Source organism: Onychostoma macrolepis, chromosome 12 (assembly GCF_012432095.1).
Source record: "Onychostoma macrolepis isolate SWU-2019 chromosome 12, ASM1243209v1, whole genome shotgun sequence".
NCBI classification, from domain to species: Eukaryota; Metazoa; Chordata; class Actinopteri; order Cypriniformes; family Cyprinidae; genus Onychostoma; species Onychostoma macrolepis.
Window position 1 is genome coordinate 25114335 of NC_081166.1, and position 26419 is coordinate 25140753.

The 26419-nt window shown below is 35.5% G+C and overlaps 1 protein-coding gene across 2 annotated transcripts; it reads left to right on the forward strand.

The window, feature by feature from the left end:
• Window positions 1-383: 383 nt before the first annotated feature.
• Window positions 384-25713, forward strand: ipmkb (inositol polyphosphate multikinase b). 2 transcript variants are annotated; one of them, XM_058793985.1, is made up of 6 exons: window positions 384-951; window positions 3421-3506; window positions 8783-8879; window positions 8971-9143; window positions 20919-21000; window positions 22095-25713. In XM_058793985.1, exons 1-6 carry the CDS (start codon window positions 795-797, stop codon window positions 22625-22627), a joined length of 1128 nt encoding a protein of 375 aa, XP_058649968.1. In that variant the 5' UTR covers window positions 384-794; the 3' UTR covers window positions 22628-25713. The 2 variants fall into 2 exon arrangements, with proteins under 2 accessions (XP_058649968.1, XP_058649969.1); XM_058793986.1 differs by lacking the exon at window positions 384-951 and adding an exon at window positions 1148-1201.
• Window positions 25714-26419: the final 706 nt, after the last annotated feature.

Genomic DNA, 26419 nt, shown 5'->3' on the forward strand with positions numbered 1-26419 from the left:
TAGGATTACACAAATTATGCTTGAGGGATTTTCTTAATTGCTCAGTAGTCTGAGAACACAAATCGTATCATTATGTAAAATGCTTCCCGTCTCGATGTTTGTTTAGTAGTTAGTTTTATCAGCGTTCCCATTAGTCACCATAACTGAACATTCAGCAACATAAACAGACTTTTATCGTATCCGTAGATTACACTTTTTTTTTTTTTTCCCTACCCGGAAGTATTTAGAGGTGAGCCTGCCATTTATAGAAATATTTTCACTGTTATAGTTCATGTTTTTGCTCCTAATCTTTTCACATTTCCGAAATGATGCCCAGTGTGACGTTAGAAGTTTCATGAGAAATAATAATAATAAAAAGCTCGACGTATTCCGTGACGGTTCCGCTCTCTGTGCGTCGTGACGTCACACGCAGCGTGTCTCTCGGGGCGGAAACAAACAGCTAAGCGTTCGCAGAAGAACTGCGAGGTTCCGTGCGATATGACTTACTCCGCCAGAATATCGTGTCGATCTTTGTGCTACGCTCTCTCCGAATCTACCATCTCGTACCAATTACCTTGGGAGGAGTGTAAACATCTCTGAAGTCAGGAAGTGGGATGTGGCCCAGGTGAAAAGCGCGTTATATGGTCGCGAGCGTGGGCGCCGTGACTGATGGCACGCGATCGGTCACACACATCAGGATGACGCGTCGAGGGCGTGCGATCAATACCTGAATTCGTGCGTGGAGGACAGTAGTTTAGAGAAATAACGAGCCACTGCAGTGAGGTCTTTGGTGTGAGTGTCAGCTCAGCATCATAATGGACTCGTCTGTGGCGCTGGGGAGGCTGGAGCTCGCGCGTCCGTTAATGACCCGCGGCTCGTGTTTACCGGAGGGCGCGCAGAGCGCTCACCTGAACGGCTGCGTGCCGCTCTCTCATCAGGTGGCCGGACACAAGTATGGCGTTGATAAAGTGGGTCAGTACACATTTTATGTCATTCCTATTTATTTGAACCAGGATTCTGTTATTTATAATTGTGTACGGGGCTAGCTGTCACAATTTTCACGAACTCGGTGAACATTTCTCTGGCAGTTTTTATACAGCATATGCGCATACTTTAAAGTTTTCTCTGTATAAAGCTGTCCATTAAATACTACCGTTTTTATCTACGAAACAAGATGCAGCTGATCTTTTGTGACTACATGCTCTCTGTTACACTGTATGGGGTAAGTTGTCATTAAACAACCTTTCGGATGCTTTTTAGTTCAAATGAAACCGTAATTACAAAACAATTATGAAGCTACGAAGACTAAGAAAAAAATGTATAATAATGTACCGTTTAAAAATGTGTTTTTTTTGTTTTGTTTTTTTTTCAGTGAAATTTGCACAGAAAAACAATTATGAAGCATTAACAACATTTTGAATGAAAAAGCAAAAGTGTAGCCTATGTAAAATTAAAAATATAAATGCTACTTTATACATGAAAACATTTAAATGTGTAATGTAGCATTTAAAATGTCAAACTGTTGTTTTGGCCAACAAATATTGTGATTGCAGAATTTTATGAAAATCCCCACAAAAAATAAAATGAATGAAATGAATAAAAATCAGGATAACTCGAATATGATGTGAATTTATGAAAAAAAAAGTAAATGGTCTCATCCTGAGAACAGTTTCAGTGGACTGTAATTTTTATAATGCTGCCTTAAAACGTTTTTATTCAGAAACATGTTTAAGTGTAATCTGTAATGTATCACCTGGATGCATTATAGATTTTTTTTTTTGTCTTATGTCAAGTTAACATGTTTTATATAATACTTTAAAAAATGTTGGATTATGGTGCTGACCTTGTGCTTGACATGTAAATAGCTCCGATGCTAACATTGCATTTAAAAATTAATTGACAAACAAACAGTTTCAGTTAAAAATCTGTTTTTGTTTTACTGTTGAACTTTACCTGAATGTATGGCTTTTTTACACAACAGCTATTCATATTAGATATTAAAATATATTTTAGTATTGAGGAATTTAATTCATAAAAATGATTCTAAGACATCTTTTTTTTCATTAGGTGCTTGAAACAATCATAGAAAACTACTGCTAAAGCGAAAACAAAAGAATTGTGTCTTTAGAGTTGACTTTAAATATTACTAACATATAGCTCATGTGACAACTAGTCCTCATGCCTGATTAGTGATTAGTAATCATCCTGATGCCGCTACAGATTTAATGAAAAAAGTTGAACGGGCTGATAGGTTTTGTTGCTGACTCAGTTGGATTTGTCTCCTGATATGAGAAAACAACTCTAGATGTATGACCCATATAGTGAGTCAGTGGTAACGTAATTTTAAACAGTATTTGACCAATGTGGTAAAACGCAGGAAATATTTGACTTACATTTGCGTCCACTAGAGTTCTTTATTACTGCAAAATTCTTTTTGGGTGAACCTCACAGAGCCTGTCACACATTTGTTTGAGCCACACAAAAGTCTATTTTTAAGACCATTAAGTTTTTTTTTGTTTGTTTTTGGCATTATGACAGTATTTAAGCATATTACCATAACTTCTAATAACAAAAACTGTAATATCAAACAAATTAATACATTTATTAATATTTATAATAACATTGTTTAAAAAAAGTGTGTACTGAATTTATTACTGTTTGTATTTATTTTATTCCATTATTTAATTTTATCCTCATAAACATTTTTTCATAATAAATGACTGTTTTTTTAATGAATGAGCGTAATCATTCAAGATTATAAAATGACAAACAAACTGAAAAATAAACCATCCAGATGCATTGCAATAAGAGGGAAATGTTTTAATTGTCATGATAGTGTTATTACAATGCAAAAAAAAAAAATTGTAATGATGCTAAAACAGGCTTTGTTTATTAGCAACTTATTGTTTTCTTTAGAGTGTAGCCAATATCGTGTAAATTAGATGTACTGTGAGTCACTGGAAGAATCGATTCAGGTAGAAGAGATGTATGGTATTCATTTAAATAAAGACTTTATTTAAATGGTGTCTGTGGTAGCAAATTCCTCCCGGTTGATTGTTGTCATAAATTCATCCTGGTCGTGTTTCCTTTTATTTACCAATGTTGTGAATAGATTTTAAAATAGCTATATTTAAAGAGGGGGAGCCTGACCTAAATCCAGAGCTTCACAGTCTATGACCGTAATCTCTAAGCCCTGCCAGCCTAGTTCTCAGCAGCATATAGGCCAGCCTGTGATGTCATTTACGCACACTGCTGTGATTTCCCCTCACATCAGCTTCAGAAGGGCCTATTCACAGTCCTTCACTTAACTCAATGGATACGAGCGTGTATTCATCTGTATAAATCAATGCGTATTTCAAAAATGGTAGCGTGTGCTTATTGTTTGGCATTTGCACTGTGATCATAACGATAATGATTATGAGTTTTTTTTTTTTATCACAGGTATCTTGCAACATCCTGATGGTACGGTCCTGAAACAGCTGCAGCCTCCTCCAAGAGGACCGAGAGAGATGCAGTTCTACAGTATGGTGAGCATTACAGGAATGTTCTGGCTTCAAGACTGGTTAAGGTCTGACAACAGCATCTGTGACATGCTGTCTATCGCCACAATCATTTTGACACATCCTTCGAATCTAAAGCAAATCAAATTGCATCCTGATAACTCAGGGTCATGTCATATATATAAAAGTTATGTCCTATATTTCATCATACATGCATGGATCCCAGAAAAGCATTGTTGAGGTAGAGGAAAATTCAACCACAGGAATAACGTTCGCACCAAAGACAATAACTATGATGCTAACGAAGTTTTAATAATTGCTCTAACTCTGAGATCAGGGCTTAAAAGGGATATGAAATTAAAATTCTGTCTTTAATTACTCACCCTCATGCTCTGAAACCCGCAAAACATGTAGAACGTAGAACAGTGCAAGTTTAATAATCACATTTGGCTGTATCGCATTTCCTGACTTTCTGTCCCCAAATTTAAGATGTCTCATAATGATACGACAATCAGATATTTAGGACTTTAAGGACCTGCAAGGACTTGTTCATTTCACACACATGGTTCGAAATACATTTTACAGTATGCACCGGGGCGTTTTCTCCGAGGAGGCAATGTCGGCTCAAAAAATTGGATGAGAAAATAATCAATATTACAAAAATTATACCATGCAAATATTACTAAGTATGACTGGGGCGAGGCCGAGAGCCGTGGGAACGGAGCGAGGCTGGTGGAGTTAATGATAATGAGCGACACCTGCGCCACTCACCGGTCTCGAGTCCCACAGAGGAGCTCCGGAAGGATAAAAGGAGGAGTGACGACGAGAGAGGACCAGGCCAGGACTTTTATTTATGTTTTGTGTGTGGCAGTCGTCCGTGAGGGGCTGCCGCTTTACTTTTATGTTTGGTTATTTTATTAAAACCTTGTTTGGATGTTCGCCGGTTCCCGCCTCCTCCTTCCCGATCTACGAACTGTTACAATAACATTAAAAGTATTAAAGTTACTCGTTTTTATAAAGTAACTCTGTCCATTAGCTATACCCGCGGGAAAAGTTACAGTGGAGGCTTGCCTCCCTTCGGCCCATTGACTTTCAACAGAGACCCCATAGCATGCCGTGGGTTTAGTGGGAGGTAATTGAGAATGAATGGGGGAAAGTCACATGAGACTTTTTCTTTTTTTTTTTTTTCTTATTTTCGTGTGAGCTCTCGGACTGAATGAAGACTAATTATAAAGTTAGTAAACAACTCACCCGCTTAGATATCACTGCTTTGTGTCACATCAAAATAAACCTTGAAATGGCCTGAAAACGTGATGACTGTATCAGTTAGTGAGCATTCAGCTTGATGAAATGAAAGATGTATCTTCGTGTCTGTGACAGTGTTTACAGGGCTTTTATGACGATGACCCGAAAATAAGCTAAAAACAAACAGCTGAACATCAGTTCACAAATAAAGAAATGGAGTGTCTATTTACACTAAGTGCAAATAGCCTGCCTTATTGGCAGAGGATATTTACACTAACTTTGCCCACAAACGTGTGATTGGCCGAGTCAACATTACAAAAGACGGTAACACTTTTTACAATAAGGTGTCATTTGTTAACATTAGTTAATGTATTAACTAACATGAACAAACAATGATCAATACATTTATTACACTATTTATTCATCTTTGTTAACGTTAGTTAATAAAAATAGAGTTGTTCATTGTTAGTTCATGTTAGCTCACAGTGCATTAACTAATGTTAACAAACACAACTTGTGATTTTAATAATGCATTAGTAAATGCTGAAATTAACATTAACTGAGATTAAGAAATGCTGTAGAAGTATTGTTCATTCTTAGTTCATGTTAACTAATGTTAACTAATGAACCTTATTGTAAAGTGTTACCCAAAAGACAATAGTCTAAACAGAGCTCCAGTGGCAAAGATGATGAAGTGCATGCCGAAGTCAATTGACCCAGGTTCCACCTTTTGCCAAACTTTTTCAAATTCGTTTTTACGTTTTCAAATCTCATCACATCGGGTAGGTGTAGGGACCATATTGTCCCAATATGGTGGCATCCGTTTAATAATTTGAATTAAAATGATAATTTACATTCAGTACATTAGATATTTGCCACTATTTGCAGTTACTATAAATAGCAGAACATATTGCTATTTTAAGTGTAAATACAATCTATATTTTGCACTTAGTGTAAATGGCATATTGTCAAGAAAATACTATTTTCACTTAGTGAAAATAGCATCTAACTAAGATTAATAAATGCTGTGGAAATATTGTTCATTTTTAGTTCGTTTGCTAAAGTAGTTTACTAATGTTAGCTAATGAAACCTTATTGTAAAGTGTTTCCAAAATATTGTTCAAATTGTTACTGCCTTTAGTTATTATTTTGGAATAAATGTAAAAATGCATAAAACACTATGAAATGTATAATTAGTATTTAAAATATTAAATAAAATAAAAAATAATGCCTCCATTTTAAAACACCACCGCACGCCACTGGTATGCACATATAGAGAATAGAGTCTACACCAAAATGATGACCTGTTTTTTTTTTTTTTTTTTTTTCGTTGGCCACAAAAGATATTTTGAAGAAGAATGGTAACCAAAATGATTTGATGACCTTTGATTTCAATTTGTATGGACAAAAACACTGAGACATTTCTCGAAATATCATCTTTTATGTTTCACAAAAGTCATACAGGTTTAGTATGACATGAAGAACCCAGAATTTCCCTTTCTGTGTATTATTCTGTCATCCATTGTCTTTGGTGCAATTAGAAGACTGAAACGGAGCCATTAACATTTGTGAACATTTTTTTTTAAACCCATTAATGCTTGGCATTACGATCCATGTTGGTCATCTGATTGCGTGTGATCAGCTCTGTAATGGAGTCCAAAATGTTTTGTGGTGTAATCGTTAAAATTGCATAGGGAAGTAGTGACACACGTGAATGCATAGTATTTGTAGTGCAAACACTAATGTCCTGGATGACAGTGAAGGGCCATCCACTCATCTGTCAATCCAGCACTGCACCAAAGCAAGGGTTTAAATCGTTGTTATATGTAGTGGTTGACCAGAATAGGGTTTTTTTAGTCTAGTGCAGATATTTTTCAGAGCAAGGTGGCTTATATAAAGCTGATGTATGATATCATACCATTTAACCAACAGTCAGCTGTTTCTATAACCAACAGTACACTCAGTATTTGAGTTTGTGTGCACTGGCAATCATATTTTCTCAAAGAAAGTCTAGGCAACACAAAATTCTCTTACAGTATACAGAGAAAATTACAAAGCAGGAAACCAGATATAGCGCAGCGTAGTTTAAAGTTGCTCACTCATGTTTATATAGAGGATATTTTTAATAGGTAGCCTATTCAAAGACTTTCTCATTAAAATGAGATGACTATATATTTTCTGAACGCTGATGGCGTATTAAAAATATTAAAGTTGTTGCCCCTCTGAGACGGTAAAAAAAAAAAAAGACAAAGAAGGGGAATGGGAGTCATATTGACTAGTTACATGCATAGACTGTAAAAAAAGATGGACAACGCGTCTCCGCTTCCTTCCACTGTAGAAAAGTGAAGCGAATACATCTCAGTATGGCCGCTGCCATCTTGAGTAAATTGTCATTTGGAGCCCGAGTCTGCGCAGTAGAGATTCGTTTGGAGCCCGAGTCTGCGCAGTAGAGTCGTGAGGTGGAGCTGCGGAATCAAACTCCCGCAGACCCAATCAACCATAACGACACGCCCCGTTTTTATAGCATCAAATTACTAACTAAAATCAAACATATCACAAAAACGAACAATTGAACATATAGCGTGATAACAACTACCTTAAATGACCAAAACCATATTTCGGAATATTGTATTAGAAGTGTAATTTCATTTTTTTTATTTTGACCGAAGTCCCATTCGTTTACATGGAGAGGGTGGGGTTTATGACCTGTACTGCAGCCAACCCCCAGGGGGCGATCTAAGAGCCCGCAGCTTCACTTTTAAGGACGAGTGAGACACACCCGGTTACATGTGGCTAAAATATGGTTACCATCCAAGCTGAAAACATGCACATACACTATATGGTAGAAATTGTGATTATTTATTTATTTTTTATAATTGTTTTTTTTTTTAAATTTTATTTAATTTTATTTTTTATAAACGAACAGTTAAGGTGTGGTCACATTTACCATCGCTCAGTTATAGTTTGCACATGACGTCATTGCTGTGGCGTGAAATGCAGCTGGAGGGCAGGAAGTGATTTTTGTTAATATAGGATTCGCTAGCAGAAACTCAAAATTGTTTATAGATGCTCAAATCGGTCAAACCGAGAAACCACAAGGAGCTTTTATCATGTACGAAAATTTGTTGTTCAAGGGGGGAAAAACACAGGAAAATTTGGCTTTTAAACCTACGTCTGTGGTCGGGAGGAACAGAGTTGGATAATGCTTGTGTGCAAATGGTTAATATAAGATATAATAATATGTTAAGATATAATAGTATATTAAGATATTAATGAAGACATAAAAATTGATACAGGGTGCCAACTCTTACATATTCAGCGTGAGACAGTCAGAATTCACTAATTTTTAAATGCCACACATAGACCTGATGTAAATAAGATATTATAGTTGTAGTTTAGAGAGCGTCATTGATTATATCAGAATATTGTGAGACTGCGATAAATTGAAGTGAGTGACAGCTTTTTAGTGATTATATGGAAATGCCATATGCTTGTACCCTGTACATGCTGCTGCAGCAAAGTTTCAAGAGTGACACATATCCCTCATATAAATGCAGGATTCACTTTCGAAATAGCTTGTCTGCAATCAGGGTTAGTTGCTTTGTCAATATCCACCACCTCGATGGCAGGCAAGTATTTCAATTTAGTTGAAAAATCGATCCTCTTCATAACACAAGGATCACGTCCATCATATGTTGTGATTTTCTGTTTATACCTTTCTCTTGTAATAGTGTCTAAACCAGTACAGTACGGACTTCAGAATCACGAGAATCACGAGATTGCAAAAAAGCTATAGGGCACAAATGAGGGCACATTTTCCCATGCAGATTCCGCTTGTGTTCAAGTTGGTCGCACAAATTCACCACATTGAGCAACAGAAAGCTGCTTGGTTTGAAAGTGACTTCTGTGTGAGCTGTGCTTCATGCATTGATATACTATTATACTTTTCTTGTAGACAAGTTTTGCTAAAGTGACCGCGCATTTACAGTATTAAATATGTCCTGATGAATCCATTCCAATGCAGAAATTTCACAGTGGGATCTTGTTGTTTTTGTCAGGTGTATGCTGAAGACCACTGCGACCCCTCTCTTGTAGACCTCAAAGCGCACCTTCCCAAGTACTATGGCACGTGGTCCTCACCAGACGCTCCCACAGGTACACAGATGGATGCATGAAGCTATGAGTAGATTGGTGGATAAACTGTACAGCATGTTTAGTCAGCATGTCTGCTCGCTCTCTTCCACAGATCTGTACCTCAAGCTGGAGGACGTGACACGCAGCTTTCAGAAGCCATGCATCATGGATGTGAAGATTGGCCAGAAGAGTTATGACCCCTTCGCTTCACAGGAGAAACGGGAACAGCAGATCAGGAAATACCCGCTGATGGAGGAGATTGGCTTCTTGGTTCTGGGGATGAGGGTATGTTTTTGTCTTTAAAATTATTTTGATTATTTCTGAAAGTCTAATGAATTAACTATTGACATGCTTACATGTCATACATAAAAAAAAATTAAAAAAGTACACACACAAACACACACACTACCAATTAACAATTTACAGTTAGCAATTAACAATACACTATACACTAACAATTATTTTTATTATCAAATAATCTGTCATGTATTTCTTTGGGTTAATTGATGATAAAAAAAAAAATAAAAAAAACATTTAATAAAAAATGTATTATTTTTAATTCGATTTCAAAATTGATGCTACACATTCTGCCTAATATTTGAAGGCAATGAAATCAAAAATAGTGAATGTCCCTTTACCGTTACTGATCTCATTAAAAAATTTATTACAGTTACATGAAAAATGTTTCACATTAATGTCTTACATTAAATATTTGAGAATCCCCCTCCTCCCCGCCCCCCTATTGATTAAGGCTGGAATACACTACACAACATATTTTAAGACACTAGGCGTCGTACACTTGCTGAGTGACAATGAAAACAATGTGTTTTAAAACTCAAAATATCGAATGTGTTTGATATCCTCCAACTGAATTCATAGTAGTGGTCAACCGATATATCGGCTGATATCTGGCATTTTTCAAATATCGGCATCAGCCTATGCGTTCGAGGCGGTGCTTACATTCTCCCTCTAGCTGTTGTCTTTAATAGTTCTGTCTAACATGGATAGAAGTCTGGCTAATAATCAGATAGAATGGTTAAACAAAGGAATTAAAATGTATACAAAAATTATTATAACGATTGCTTTTATATTATTAGTAGTAGAAAGGCAAACATTATAATACTTTCTTGTTTGCTGTCAGCATTCAGCAAATACACATTTATATAATTTAAACAAATCTTTGAATGACTAATGAACATTCACAAACCTTGAAAACTTAGTCTGATACTGTTGTGAGATCTGGTGAAGTGTGCATTTGTATCCTGCATGATCCCGTGTGGTCTGCGTGAAGGTCGATCAGGAGGAAATGCGTGATCAACAAACTTTAAACTCGTGATTTCAAACTATGCTGCGCTTTATGCATTTGCCCACTGTCATATTCATGTCATTTTCACTGTGTGCTGTTTGTAAAATGACTGTTACCTTGGCTTTGTTTGAAAAAAAAAAAAAAAAATTATTCCCAATGCAAACAAACTTCCCAGAATACTGAGTGCCCTGTTGGTTACAGTGTTTACTTCCTTTTTAATTATATTTTTATTAAATATTTATTTGTGAAAAATACTGTCTTCTAAAGTATGTTTATTTAACATTTATTTTTTAATCCATTTTCACGTTATTTCAAATTTCTTAAATATCAATTAAAAGAAATAATTATATTGGCTTTATATCCTGCTTTCCAAGATATCGGCATCGGCTGTCAAAAAAACAACATCGGTCGACCACTAATTCATAGTCTGAAGCTAAAAAATCAGACTCTATGACCATCATGCATTACATGATTTCTTTTTTATTTTCTATAAAATCTGTCAACTCAAATATATAGACTGGCAACTGTAGTGTGTATAGGACTTTCTTCTTTCAGACGAATCCAATCGGAGTTATATTAAAAAATGTCCTTGCTCTTCCAAGCTTTAGAATGGGAGTAGGCGGATGTTTTTGTTCAACAGTCCAAATATAGTCAAATAAAGCACGTGCATCCATAATAAAATCTGCCTCACAGGGCTCCGGGGGGTGAATAAAGGGCTCCTGTAGCAAATCAATGCATTCTTGTAAGAAAAATATGCATATTTAATGTTATAAATACTTTTTTCTCACTTCTGCTGACTGTCATGCGTCCAAGCCGTTCCGAGTGATTATGAAAACGAAGAAATCATTCGCGATAATGAAAGCTGTTTGTGTAGCTTCTCAGTGAACTACGGCTCTGTGTAGTAAATGCTGCTCCATCTGAAAGCACGTGAAGATACCACATTTAATAACATGTTTTTACTCCAAACCCACTTCATAACGTCAGTCGAGTGTTTGAAATAAATCCTTCTGCGAGATAATATGGCTTCTTACACAGATAAACAGTGATAAAGGCTGCCGATTAGCATTGCATTATTATATACTTTATTATAATGAAAATTATAATAAGAACTCCGATAAATCATATATTGTCATAGTCCTGTGTTTATTAGTCTCATTTAAATCTAATGTTTATTCAGAAACAACTTTAGGGATATCCTGGATTTCTACAGAAGGGTGTAAGGGTGTAGGGAGCGAGAGAGCCCTCTGGCCTTCGGATGGAGATTTACTACTGATCACAGAACCTTGCATCACTGACAAGATGCACATGCCAATCACGATTGCGATTTCGTTGCGATTTTTATTTTATTTATTTTTTCATGCAGCCCCAGTGGAGATATAGCAAGGTCCAAAATAGATCTGTTTTTGAATGCGTTAGAGAAGTGTTAGCTGCTGTCACCTTCACATTGTGAATTGCCTGTGGGTCGTATGCTGGTATGGTATGCTGTGTAATATGAAGCAGAACCGCCGGGGTTGAGGTGTCAAAGTGGCTTTAAGTAGTAGGCAGCCGGTGTCAAATTCTCACCTAACACATTCAGATGTGGTTGTTCCACTCTCTACTGACTCTTTTGAGTCATCATTACTTCCTGTATACAACCTGCACTGCAGTCCTCTAGATGTCTGTAGATGCTTTTATTCAATGATAAAGAAGCATAGTACTTATTACTTACAACTGCCTTACTCAACTCAGTCTTTCAGTCCAGAATGTGGCTTCGCTCTTCCAAAGGTCCTGCCATTTCATCTAATGATAATCTTCGGTACAGCCGGTGCCAGAGCCTTGTGTTTTAAGAGGTTTTAGGCCTAATTAACGGTCAGCAGCTTTAGAGCAGACAGAAGGGGGTAAAGCTCAGTGGTAAAGACACAGCGCTGTGTGCACTACTACAGTCACACGTTTACTGAGCCCTGGACACATTAGGCAGTAGTAGTACTGTCGTCAACACGGCTGGAGTGAAGTGTTTGGATAGCTTGGGAGGGAAATTTGGTCTGTATAATCAAACGGAGCATGCAAGAACGCTTGTTAAGAAGCCTATTTAAAAAAGTGGACTTAGTATTTACTGCAATAGTGGTTGAAGCAATCCTAAATCCTCTGTAAACTGGTGAACTTAGATCATCTCAACCACTGTAGTTAAGCATAATGTTGTTTAAGCAGTTATAATCGACCACAAAAAGGAATCCATGCTCCTAGTCAAAAAACATAATCTCAAATTTAAGAAACAATTGGGATCTGCTGATACTGCTCTCATAAAAATACATGTAGAATTTTAAACTCCCATTTAATGTCTGAAATGAAATATTTTAGAAAACATAAATTCATACAATCATAAGGGGTTATACAGTTGTACAATCATAAGGGGTTCTTTTTGGTGTGAGGGAATAGAAAGGTTCTGCAAAGTTAAATTTTTGAATGTGTTTTAAGGTGTTAGATGCTGTCATATTCACACATGAGCATGGGTTGTGACGGTGAGGACATTTTCCCACCGGTTAATTGTCGTGTGGCAACACCGGTAATACCGGTATCACCGTGGTGGGGACGGGTCGTTTGAGTTTTACTCTCACTTTTAAATTTGCGGCAATTCGGCTTCAAGCAGTTTTTAGTTTGTTTGAGTTTTCTCACTTTCCCTCACTTTCCTTTGCTTAAATAGCTTGTAAAAGCACCGTGCGCATTTTACTCTCACTTTTAAATTAGCGGCAATTCAGCATCAATTGCTTGAATTCAATTCAAGCAACAACAAAATACAACACATAACTTTTATTAACAAAACGAATAAACATACACCCATGCTAATATAAAATAACAAATAACTTACAAATTTTAAATAGGTAGCCTATACAAAACTGAAAATCAGTAAAGACTGAGGAACAACTAATTATAAAACATAGAACATTTATTAGCAAAACGATTAAGAAAGTTTGGAGGCACGGACTGCATACGCTTTGTAAAATAATCACACAGTTTAAATAAAATAAAAATCAGCAAATACTGTGGAACCAAATAAATGAGAAACGAATGTTAAAAAAACCTTCCAATATCACCTTAGATAAATGGCAGGTCAACAGGCTTTTCAAAATCCAAAATATTTTTAAAACAGGTGCTTTTACATTTCGTTTTGAAACTCTTCTGCCATCGTCTTGTCTGTCTCACCTCTCTCTTCTTGTCAGTCATCTCGACTCACTCTCCTCACATGATAAACGAAATCTGAGATGCGTGACTGTCGTTCGTTCGGTGTGCTCCATTGAGCAGCCGCGTTCAGTTTTAATTGTGTCTGTTCTCCAACTGAACTAAATGATTTTTATTACTATTAAAAATATCTAAATGATGGTGAGGGACGTATCCGGTGTTGCGGCATAACACCGGTATCACCGCCAACACGTCTATCGCAGCAACCCTAAAACACATACCGCTCAAAAGTTCTGAAAAATTAAGATTTTCAATGTTAATGGTTTTTTAAAAAGAGAAGTATCGGTATCGGCTCCGATACAGTCATTTTCAGACGCAACCGATCCAAATCCAATATTGTGCGTACTATTCTGTGTTATTGTTGAGCCCCACGAAATCACAAAAACATTATAAAGCACCATAAAGTTTTCATGCACTATATTTCAAGTGTTCTGAAGCTGTTCCATAGTTCAATGTGAGGTACAGATGAACATTTAAGTTGTTAAATGAAGTTCAAATGAATTTAATTCAAGTTCAAATGAGCTTCTCTCCACTGCAGCTCTCGTCCATTCAGCATTCAAACTGTGTGTTGCGTTCCGTTAGTCAAAATGATGAAACTCTCTTCAAGAGCGCACAGTAACTCAGGTTACTGTGAAAGAAAAGGCTCAAAGTATCACACAGATTTAATACGGGCTCGGAGGGCTGCATTCCGTGTTGCTTCAAGCGCATCATTCTGCGCACGGGATGTGCATAAGCATTTTGTGCCGCTCTGTATTGGCACCTTTTGTATTATAATACTTTTCTGTGCAATGAAAGATTATTAATAGTCTTTCTTGTTCTTACCTATCTATTGTCCTATCATTACTGTGCTATACATTTAAAAGAAATGTCTTTTATAGTATATATATTTATAAATAAATGTATTTAGGCTTACTTGTTTTTTCATGAATGTATTTTACAACAATACAAAGAGCAATGTGTAACATTTTACCAGATTTAGTCCTACACTTATTCACTTATTTGTAAATAAAAATGTTTCACTAGATTGTAGGATATACAATTATTGTGCACCTGTGATTTTTCTAGAGTACACTGTAGAAAATGAATCCTGGGTCTTGTAATTTTCGTTAAAAAAAATTAAGGTAATTAAAATAGTGTGTATATTTCATTAAAGAAATTGTGGTTCAGTGTTGTATAGAAAATATTGAGGACTTTTTTTACTAATAAAACCAAGAGATGTGTTTTTTTTTTTTTTTAAGAAACAAGCAGTTTTGAGGCTTAAATTGAGGAACTGATTAAACTAAAAAAAATTAAGGAAAGAAGGCTACCTATTTATTTTAAGAGAATTAGCTCAATTTTGCAATTTTATTTTAGAGGTTATTGTTAGTTCCCAGCATGTTTTGCATATGGCTGGATATGGAGAGTAAATTTTAAAATTAAATGCTATTTTATGTGTTTTTGAGTGAAGGGAAACATCTATTAATGTTCAGTTAAGTTTGACATTTGAAAGAATTTCTGTTACGTTGAAGTTTCCATTATGCAGTGCAATCGCTACTATTATGTAGAAGAGTAGCGCTTATGGTTATGGATACTATTCCTCTAAGGCATTAAGCCTCATTCAATGAGCAGTAGCTTTGCTTGTGCTAGTGCAGTACTTTCCAGTATTGCTCAAGTATTTTCCTACTTGAGCTGTTTGGCTGTATACAGTCTTTTAAATGTACAAAATAACTCCAAGTCAAATACAAACAGGCCTCACTCAAAATCACAGACTTTTGAGTATCAACTTAAAATAAATGAGCACATTTCACAAATTATATTAAATTCATTGTGTCATAGATTAATTAATTTAGGAGATTTTACATGATTTATTCAGGTAGATTGCATAAAAAAAAAAATCAAGCCTTAAAAACTACTAAAATAATATTATGTGTAATATTGTTACCATCATTTATTTAAGTTGATAGCTCGTTCTACTTTTTACAGTATATCTTTTGCTGCTGAATAATCCACTAACCTAGTTTATAATATTATTTTCATAGATTATGATTATATATTTTTTCATATGTAGTAGATTGTGTTTAACACACAAACGAGTGACGAACACAGAGAAGTAAAGAAATTCTACATTGATTTAAAAAGAAAAAAAACTGCTCTGGTATCGGATCGGATCGGATCTGAAAAAATGGTAACGTTGCATCCCTAAGCCTAACTAATAATTTCAAACATTATTAAAAGCAAGTGAACAAATACACAAATTACAAACATGGATAAATACAACAGAACAAAGTTTCAAATAAAGTAAGGTCTAACATCAGTATTCAGGTACACAAATGTAATAATTATGCCTAAATCTAAAATAACACTATCTTGGTTAAAGCTGTGTTTTGTTATTTGATTAGCATTAAGAACACAGACATCAGGTATTTATAGGCTGCGGTCATTTTAATGCACAGATACACATCGGATTTTCTTCTCTACTGTTTACATTCACTTAAAACAATAGTGACAGTGTTTACGAGAATACTTGCAGAGATTTTGACAATTTTATTTGTATTTGTCTGTTCAAGCATAATGAGATGAGAGAGGAATCAATAAACTTTCATTCTATGATGGTTCAACAGGTGCAGCTAATCTGTGAATCACGTGTGTTCTGAACCGTAGGGTCTAGTCTGTATGGATTACGGGTCAGCTACGATCCGTTTAACCACTAGTAATTGATTCCTGTGACAAAGCTATATTTTCAACATCAGTCTTCAGTGACACTTAATCAGAAATCATTTTAATATGCTGATTTGCTCAAGAATCATTTCTTATTATTATCAGTGGTGAAACAATGGTAATGTATGAGTATTAGTGCTCTTGAAAATGTTATTTTATTAATGAGCGTACGGAGTGTTTCTATCTGTATCTGTTTGTTATCCATGTTCTGTAAATGCTCTGTGTGGATCTGAGCGAGGTCTCTGCACCAGCTGTCTTGCGTAACACATCCTGCTCATTTAGCTTACGCTACCGATCTGACTTGTTTAGTCATATGTTTTCTTGGCAGCTTGTATATGTGAATCAATCTTGGAAATAGCACAGAAAATTCCAGAGATATCTGTAATTTCTCAAAGCTTGACAGACTTTTGGGGATTGATGCAGATGATGACAGCTCTTCTTGTTTGAGTGTCATTACATGCAGTATAACTACAGTGATGGACTATTGACTTGAAAGGGTGAGCCATTCTAAGAACCCACAGGTCCAAAGAGCCCTTAACATCTCCATAAAGAATGACTCCCCAAATCATCTTCTATGTTGTGCAAGTAGTTTTAAGAATTCCATCGGTGGTCTCCAAAAACATTCAATCCTTCTCTGCTGCACATTCTAAAACTGAACGGATGAGAAGTTCATGCAGTAAGTCATATTGTCAGAAAAAAAAAAAAGTAAAATCTGTTCACCAAAAAAAGAGAAGAATGGCCTAAAGCATATAACCAAATCATATTAACCATGATGGTGAAGGAAAGTTGTCAAACAGGTCTAGAGAATATTTAATTTCTTTAAATATTAATTTAAAGAAATAATTTATTTATCAAGGATGCATTTTCAACGGTGATAGTAAAGACATTTGTAAATGTTAAAAAGATTCCAATTTCAAATAAATCCTGTTCTTTTGAATTTTCTGATTTTTTTTTTTTTTCAAAATACAATCAAGCAAGAAAAACTACAGTATTTCAAGTATTGATTGACAATTAAATTGTAATAATTTTTCATAATATTACTGTTTTTACTGCATTTTGATCAAATAAATAGCGTTGTTGAATGTAAACAGCTTTCAGTAACATTAAAAATTTGTAATGATTCCAAACTTTTGACAAATAGTGTATATATTTCCTTTAACAATTGTTAATGAAGAGGTAGGGGTTAGCATAATGCAGACATCACTGGCTTAGTATGAAATGACTTAGTGTGGGTGGGTGTGTGGGTGGGAGAGAGAGAGAGAGAGAGAGAGAGAGAGAAGGATATGTTTGGATATCTGTACCATCAGACAGGATGAGCTTATCTCACCGTGGCCTCTCCCAGCATCCTCAGGGTCTTTTGCTTCTCTCTTGAGAAACATGGGTGGAGACCTCTAAACTCTTTATCATCCGCTCTTGATGGATGAGGTTTACTCAACGCTCTTCACTTATGCCAAGCAATGCCTTTCTTTATTATCTCAGATGAAATGTGCAGGTTGTCTGAGAAGAGGCTTTATATGTTTTGCCTTTTGTCATTTGTACTTGGATTTAAATATGTAATGTAAAACTTTCCTGACTGTATTACATGTGACGTGTGTCAGTGCATCTTCCCTTTAATAAAGTCAAATGCCTTTTAAAATAAATGTCTGAAGTATAATGTAATCAATTATTCATATATACAGGGTTCGTACAGGTGCTTGAAATCCTTGAATTTGAACATTGTTTTCAAGGTTTGAAAAGTGCTTGGATTTTGGATAAAGTGCTTAAAAGTGCTTGAAAATACAGTTGCATTGGTTTCATGTAAAAAAACAAACAAAAAACATTTTCTTACGTAATACTTCATATAATTATTTTTATTTTTTTACATAAAATAAGCTACAGCTCTGCTCGAGTCCGTGTGGCTGTAGTGTGATCTGTCTATCTTTATAGATGTGCGCCCTCTGATGGAACAGAGCGGGAGATAAAAACACGTCGGGAGGTTGCCGCTTCAGTGAGCGTTGGCTTGAAAACGACAAATACAAATTATGGTTAAAATAATGTAAAGTCTCCTGTAAATTCAGATTTTATTTTTTTTTCAAGGGAGAGTCTGTGCTTTCAAGTCGTGTAAAAGGTAAGCAAAAATGCCACTCTGTTAAATTAAATATGTTAAGACTGTCACGATTAAAGTGAAATAATAAAATAAACATTTCAAAGTCAAAATGCAGGGCGGGTGTTTTTAATATTAATTTATCTCTGAAGTGAACCGACTGCCTTGGCATTTTCATTTCATCTCATCAACATACAGTATAATGTCTGAAAGTATCATTTATGAGCACAGCACTGCTTTGTGTACAGCCGTTACCAGGAAAACCGCTGTATCAATGCAGTTCCAAAAGCGCCACCTAGTGGCAGACAGAACCTCATATTTTAGCCTTTAAACTATTTTTAAGGAATAATGGAAAGGGATGAGTCGAAAGTGTAAAGAATTATTTTAATTTAAAGCACACAAGACATCAAACATGTTTGATATTTAGGATTTAAATCGGGATGATGACGGCTATATGATTACGTCAGCACTTTAACAGCAAATGCGCGACCGCAAAACAGCTGCTGTATGGCTCCGTTGAATAGCAATAGGAGACGGAGGAAACTGCTTCTTGAAGTTTTGTAGTAACACGATTGTCTGTATAATGTGTCGAACACGTATCACAACCGATAAGGAGAAAGAGAAGCGCTGGGGTGAAATCACCTCAGTTTTGAACGTACCGGGTGAGTGAAAGCTGCTTGCACACTAGCTAACATATGTAAACATTGCTGATGAGCTGCTGCGTGAGATCACGTGAGGCGCTCCCTCTGGCATGATGCGCCACGAATTTCAAATTTTGTAGTGTGTGCACGTTTAAGATTTGAGGGAAGATAATCTGCAAAGATTCTCCTTATGTGTGTGCTGCTACCAGATTTCATAATAAAAATCCTGTAGTGTGAGCCAGGCTTAATGCAGTTATTAGAACATGATTGAGAACAAAATAGAGTGATTGTAGATGTGTAAAGTGTATGTTAATAGAGTGGTGCAGGTATGAAGTTAAAACATGGAAGAATAGTTCTCCATGGGTTCCCTCGAGATTTGCCTCTGGGGTTTTATCATTTCAATTTTCAATTTTCAATTCCTGAGTAAAATAAGGTCTGTGGTAAACATACCTTGACAATACATTGATGTTTTTCTCTACAGGGTAAATTACACACACCCATATTGAAAACACAAATTTTGAAGCGATTAAGTTTATTTTTAGTAAGTAACTACAGAAGAATGTTTGGGGTGTGAGAGTGTGCATTTTACTTTGTAGAACAAAATATTCAAGTATTGTCAAGTTATGTTTACCATAGACATTGTTTTACTGTCTTTCATTTTATTAAAAAAATTATTAAACTCCATGGTAAAATCTTGAGGGAACCCATGATGAATTAGCCTTCTGGGTTCAGACGTAACGACTTCAGCACTTTTATTACCTTAGTTTGTGCTTTTCTCTATACAGTTCGACAGCAGCCTCTTTACTAATGGCGAAACTCTAAGTTTAACTGCTTCAAGAACAGTGGTGTTACCACCTCGCTACTGAGAAATGTTCTGTAGCTTTTTAGCTGCGAAAGAAAGAAAGCTTGCTTTCCATTGATAATAAAAGCATAATAATTTAGTATAAAAAATGTAATCATTTTGTGGGGGGAAAAAATGTTGTCATTTTTATCCTATTTTTTTGTTACATTTATTGGCCTAGTCATTGTGGGTTTTAGTTCTTTTGCTGTTGTAAGCTGTAAGGACCTTTTGAAATGACTGAAATCATTTGGTGAAGTGATATGGGCATGTAATGCGGTAAAGATCTGCCTGGAACTAACATAATTGCATAATTACCTTAGAAAGTTCAACAACCCACGTAGTATTATTTATATACTGTTTTTTTTAAAAAAAAAAAGGAAATGTACTGCTAATTTCTGCCAGGACACTATCAATTAATTTTACGAACAGTGCAATGAAGTGAAAAATTCAAAATAAAGGTAAAATGTCTGTAAAAAAAAAAATCTATACAGAAAATTCTTTAATTTTAATGCAGTACGTACTTAGAGACATAAGGCCACATTTAATACAGTACATTTGTGCCTTAATTTTTTTGATTTTTTTTTTTTAAACAGTGTAATATAACCATCAGAATGGATTTATTAATATTTGTATTTTCATATTTAAAACTTGTACTTCAAACAAGAATTGAGCTTTTGTTTTATTGTTTTTTATTTTATTTGTGCATGTATGTTGGATGTTTGTGGCTCAAGCTTAAGTAAAAGAAGCACAGTCCAGTCATTTAAGGAAAATGATTGGTTGACCTTTTACTACATTAAAAAATATGGAAATTTGAAATCTTCAGGATGGGAGTTGCACATAGAAAGGGCAGCGAGGTCCAGTTTCTTGGTGAAATATTGATGGGGAGCAGACGGTATGTAAATTCTCAGTCTCAGGCCATCCCAAGGGTTTAGCTCTCCGCCAGCCCGTACGGAAAAACAGATGGATGAAAAGAGCCGATCTGCATAACCACCAAGCAAACAGAACCATTACTCATAATTGCGCTGTTGATTTGGATGATATAGAAAGGAACTTAATGCCCCTCTCAAAATAAACCCAAATTACACAGTACGATATTACATTGGCTCCCTCATCGCCCTTTCCAGAAGTTCAACTTGAATTTCATTTCCTCATTGGAGTTAATTCAATCAGAGGAGATACTGTAATGACCTTGAATGTCCTCTAGAGGGAGAGCCAGACCTGTGAAGAGAATATTCATGTTCAACTCTAGTTTAAAATGTTTCTTTCTGTCTTTTAGGTGTATAAAGTTGGCTCAGACAGCTTTGACACATATGACCAGCATTATGGAAGAGGTCTTGTGAAGGACACGATCAAGGAAGGTAAGGTCAACCACAGGGTCAAAGCTTCATACCGTTTACGGCAGAGGTGCCCACACTTTTTTGAGTGGGGATCTACTTTTCAAATGAGAAACTCACCGAGGTCTACCAAGTGAAAAATAAATAATAAAATGCATATAAAATAAATAGGCCTAAACAAAAAAGCTTGTTTGGATGTTTCTTTGTTGCATTAATTTAATTTTTAATAATAATAAAAATTAAATAATGTTCAATTCTTAGTACCCCCATAGAACCGTGCCTGCATTTACCTAAAGCAGTTTTCTGTTCACTAACCTTTTTTTTACTCCAAGACCCCCTCCTCTCCAAATCAATACTGCAATCCCAAACTTTTCAGTTCACTAAAACCTTTTGTATTTTCATATAATTTTTTTTTTTTTAAACAAAGCAAATTCAAGATTTAAATATTCCATGTTCTTTTTTGGAAACATACTTCGCAGAAATGTCACTGCAGATATTCTATACAACTTAAAAGTATGTATATTCTGAACTCTGTGATCTAAAAGCAGCTCGACACCATCAGTGAATAGTTCCTCTGTCAGAACGAGCTGTTTGGAGCGTTTGATGCCCATATGTACATGAACACCACTGATCCTCACAAACTTATCCAAAACATCCATTATAAAACACTCGCTGTATTCAACTGTGTGAATATACTGAGCTATATTCAAGCAGAAATGTGATGTTATAGTGATCAGTGCGCCAACAGCGCACATACATGGTTCGTTTGTGCATCAAATAATGGACACACCTAATGCATGATCCTGTATGTCACTGGAATCATCTTTAACTTGATTACAATCGTCATCCATTAAAACTTTAGGCTACTAGTGTGACACAGGCTTCTTTGATCCAGCCGAGAGCTGTAGTTCGCGTATCACATGCTCATACAGCGGTTTTAAGCTGCCGTTCAGTCAGTGAATTTGAATGGATTTATTAAAAAAATTAATTGGTTGTCCATTTTATCGAAAATTCTATTGAAATACTTTCAGATTAACTGTCACAATATAACACATTCGACATCATCTGTGGTGGTTTCCTTCTTGACAGTTACGAACATCATCTTCATTGTCTTGCAGGTTTATTCAAGTTCTTCTACAACGGCGACATTCTCCGCAAAGACGCCATCACTGCCAGCATCCTCAAAGTCCAGAAGATCCTTCAGTGGTTTGAAGGCCAGAGTCGGTTCAACTTTTATGCAAGCTCTCTGCTCTTCGTCTACGAGGGCGTCTGCGTGCCCAATCTCGTCTCTCAGACCCTACGGGAAAGCCCGATCGCACCCGAGGCCTGTGAGCAGAACAACAACATCGATCAGAGCCTCTCCACCATGTACTCCCTGCACAAGAAAGGCTGCGGCCGGAGCCACTACCAAGCCAAACAGGACAACGGCGTTTGGAGCTCCTCGCAGCAGCCCAACGGCAACCGCGGCTTGGCAAGACTTGAAGAGGACAGGAAGGAGAGCAAGAGCGAAGCGGGACAGGAAACAGTCAGTGACGTGGAGGTAAAGATGATTGACTTTGCACATGTCTTCCCTAGTGACGTTCCCGATCAGGGTTACATCTACGGCCTGAAGAACCTACTGAAGGTCCTGCATCAGATTCTGGAGGAGTGATGGAGCGGTTCTTGTTGAAGGTATGAATTGTGTAGCCACTTTCATGTCCGTCCACCCACCTTTCTCTAATCTGCACTACCTACACCATCAGTGGAGTAACATGTTTGTAATCCTTCGTCTAACGTATGTGCTTTAGTCTTTTAAAAAGCTTTGTACAGTTTATGATATCTTACTCAGGTAAATGAATCTATAATGCTTGTGTATTTATCCCTACAAAAGAAAAAACACTCATCATATTATGCCTCAGATATTATGTATTAGTTCCTGTTTCCAGAGCCATTGCAGGATTTTTTCTTTTTATCCTTTTATTTTTTTTTAAATCGATGTAATTGAAAATAGGAATTTGAGTGAGGATGTAGGAAAAATATATTTGACGTTTCTTTCGTATATGCTGCCAATAAGACCCTGCCTGTTTCAGACCTGTTGAATTGTGAATTTTATCTAGTTTTTTTTTTTTAAACGTGATTTGAAAAGAATTAAACCTTTGTAAGTGTGTTCATGTTCTGTGATTACTGATGCAATATGACTGAAATAACAGTGAACGTACACTCTTTAAAAATAAAGGTGCGTCATGATGCCGTAGAAGAACCTTTTTGTCTAAATGGTTCCATAAAGAACTTTTAACATCTGAAGAACCTTTCTGTTTCACAAAAGGTTCTTTGTGTCAAAAGAAGGTTCTTCAGATTATAAAAAGGTAAGGAAGAGATGGTTCTTTAAAGAACCTTTGACTGAATGGTTCTTCTGTGGCACCTTTTGAAGCACCTTTATTTATAGTGAAGTTGAGATCATATATTTTTCTCGTTGTACAGCCCTTGAGGTTTGTCTATATCAAATGCCAAAGTTTCCATTAATGAAGTGAACTTGAATTGTGATTTTTAATATCACAATAGTCTTTCTTCGGAATACCAACCAATTTACTTGGGTGTCCAGGTATTTCGTTAAATTGTTTGTACACGTTTATTTGGTGACTGCATAGGACATGATAGGAACTCAAAAAGACGTTTTAATGATGCTTAATATAAGAGGGGGGAAAAAACAATACCCTCAAATATAAACATTTTAATCTCAGAAGTAGATTTTTATTTTGTTGTTGATCTTTCTTTTACTTTTAACATAATTTGTCTTACATATAAAAACATATGATTTGTCAGTAATCATTTAACTTGTGTTTTTTGCATTTGTGGTTTACATGTTTATTAGCAGCTTTTTTTAACCAAGGAATATTCAGGGTTCCCACAGTCATTTAAAAATTAATTAGAGAATTAAAAATTATAGAATTAAACAATCTTTTTTTTTTTTTTCATTTTATTATTATTATTATTATTATTATTTTTATTTATTCATTCATTTATTTAGTTATGCACACACACAAAAAAAAAAAATCATTGGCTAGAAATTGCTCATTTTGAGTGCATTCAGTCAAAATGTCAAAGATGTGTCTATTCGGCCTTCACTGGAAAAAGTCAGAAAAAGAAAGGAAATTCATTGTTCTTTTGTGTGGGAAACCTGTCTATTGCATCCTTTTTCAAATCTCAGGCATAGCATTTTAATAAATTGGTCTTATGCTTACATGTATAACAATCATTCATTTTACATCTCAATGTGTATTGCTGAACTCATCAGGAAACGGTGTCCTTCTACAAGTTTCACATGTATCTCTTTTGTTTGTTATTTGTGTATTATGTATTATTAGCTTGGTTGTGATGGATGTGAAAAGACCACAGCTAGTATACTGCGGCTAGTGTACGAAAAACAATGTAACGTTCTTGTTCACATGCACCTTTAAAGTGGCACAACATGAGAAAAGTTGCTTTCTGTTTGTACCCATAAAGACAAAAAGTGCACGAATAGCATAGCTCTGTAGAAATATGTGTTTTTTTGGGCAAAGTTAAAAATTGCCTTTGTGCCTATCAAATAAAAAATAGTTCTTGGTGTATTAAAGGTTTTCTGTAGACCTCAAGAACTGAAAGTGGTCTAAGCAAGCTCTGGAATAGTGCTCTCCATTTTAATATGCTTTCGTTCACAAATAAATGAACTGATGTCATGTTTACATTCTACCTTTATGGTTATCTGGACAAAGACATTGTTATATAGTCGTACATGCATAACTCAATAATTAATGTCCATTAATCATCTTATTTATGCACTGAAAGTAAGTGAAAACATTGTGTACATTTATGCTCTTTGTTAATTACTAAAAATCTGTCATTTAATTTCTTTTTCTGATTGTTTGTTTTATAATTGTTTTTCTTTTTTTCTTTTTTTTTTAATAATAGTATATGGCACCTAATTGGTAACTACTGTATGTGTGGTGCTTAAAGCACTTTAGTGAGCCTTTGGTGAGACTGGATATTTCTCTGTGGAATAAATTGATCAATCTTATTTAAGGGCATGAAACTGTTGAATCTCAACAAACGGACAAATGAAGTCTAAACACTCACATCAACATTTGTACACTGGCTAGATCTTTTGTTTGGTGGAACGGCAGGAATATTTCCATGCCATTCATTTTCTAAAAGATATCATCTCTTTGGTGTCCTAACGCTTGCTGTTCAATATGCTGAAATATACAGGCCTGGGTTAGTCTCAATATACGTCCATTTTTGAAAACCTGTCTTAAACTTTGTATAAACTTAGGGATTAACACAAGAAGGCAGAATTCTGCAAATACAAACTGCAACTCAAATGTCATCACATTCAGATGGTTTCCAATAAATAATGTATTCAAATGTCAGCCATGATTTCCTGGGTAGAATCATAGCCCTGAACTGTTTTTATAGTGTGCGTTTTGTTTGTTTTCATGAAAATTGAATAAACTAAGTTTGTTGTATTTGGCAATTGTCATCGAAAAGTCAACGAACTCGTAACCGATTAAAGAACGCTCTGGTTTAAGCAAATCTGATGCTTACTGACCTGTACAGTGTGTAGTCTTTGGAGATACAATGTCTGTTCAACCCTGATCTAATAATTGTTCTCCTAACAAATTACCACTTTCGAATATAGACATATGAACTTAATATTTACTTGGATGATATTGGGTGTATATTTGGCAAATTTTCATTAATAAAAATCTACATTTAATACCAGTTTTGTTGCTTGTGCTCATTTTATGGAATGTTTTACACATTCAAATTTGGGATTTTCAAAACTCATACACAGTCTTAATGAAAATATATTTACCCTCAGGTCATCCAAGATGTAGATGAGTTTGTTTCTTCATCATCTTCATTAATTCACTTGGCCCTATTTAACATCTTGTGAAGTGAAAAGTTATGTTTGTAAGAAACAAATCCAGCAAGGCGTTTTAACCTTAGACGGTCCATAATCCAAAATAACGCCACCTCCAGTAAAAAGTCCATCCTCTGTTGACCTCAAACATCAAAATCCTCCAAAATATTTGTTTAGAACTTTTACACTCTGTTTTCACTTGCATATTTCTCTCCTGATACAGACGAGATGAATTTTCACTGGGAAAAGAAATGTAGCAGAAAACAACTTATTTAATTTGTTTCTTACAAACAGCTTTTCGCTTCATAAGAGGTTAATTGAAAAAGTTTTTTTGTCAGCTGATTGGACTAATAATACTAAATATCTTCAAATCTGTTCCGATTAAGAAACAAACTGATCTACATCTTGGATCGCCTGAGGGTGAGAGGAGTTTAAACAAATTTTCATTTTTGGATGAACTATTGATATAATATAACTCACATTCTGGAGACAGAAAACCACTGTAGCATAGCATATAATCTCATAATTAGTTAGTGGTGTTTGGCAAGGCAAATCTCATTTGTT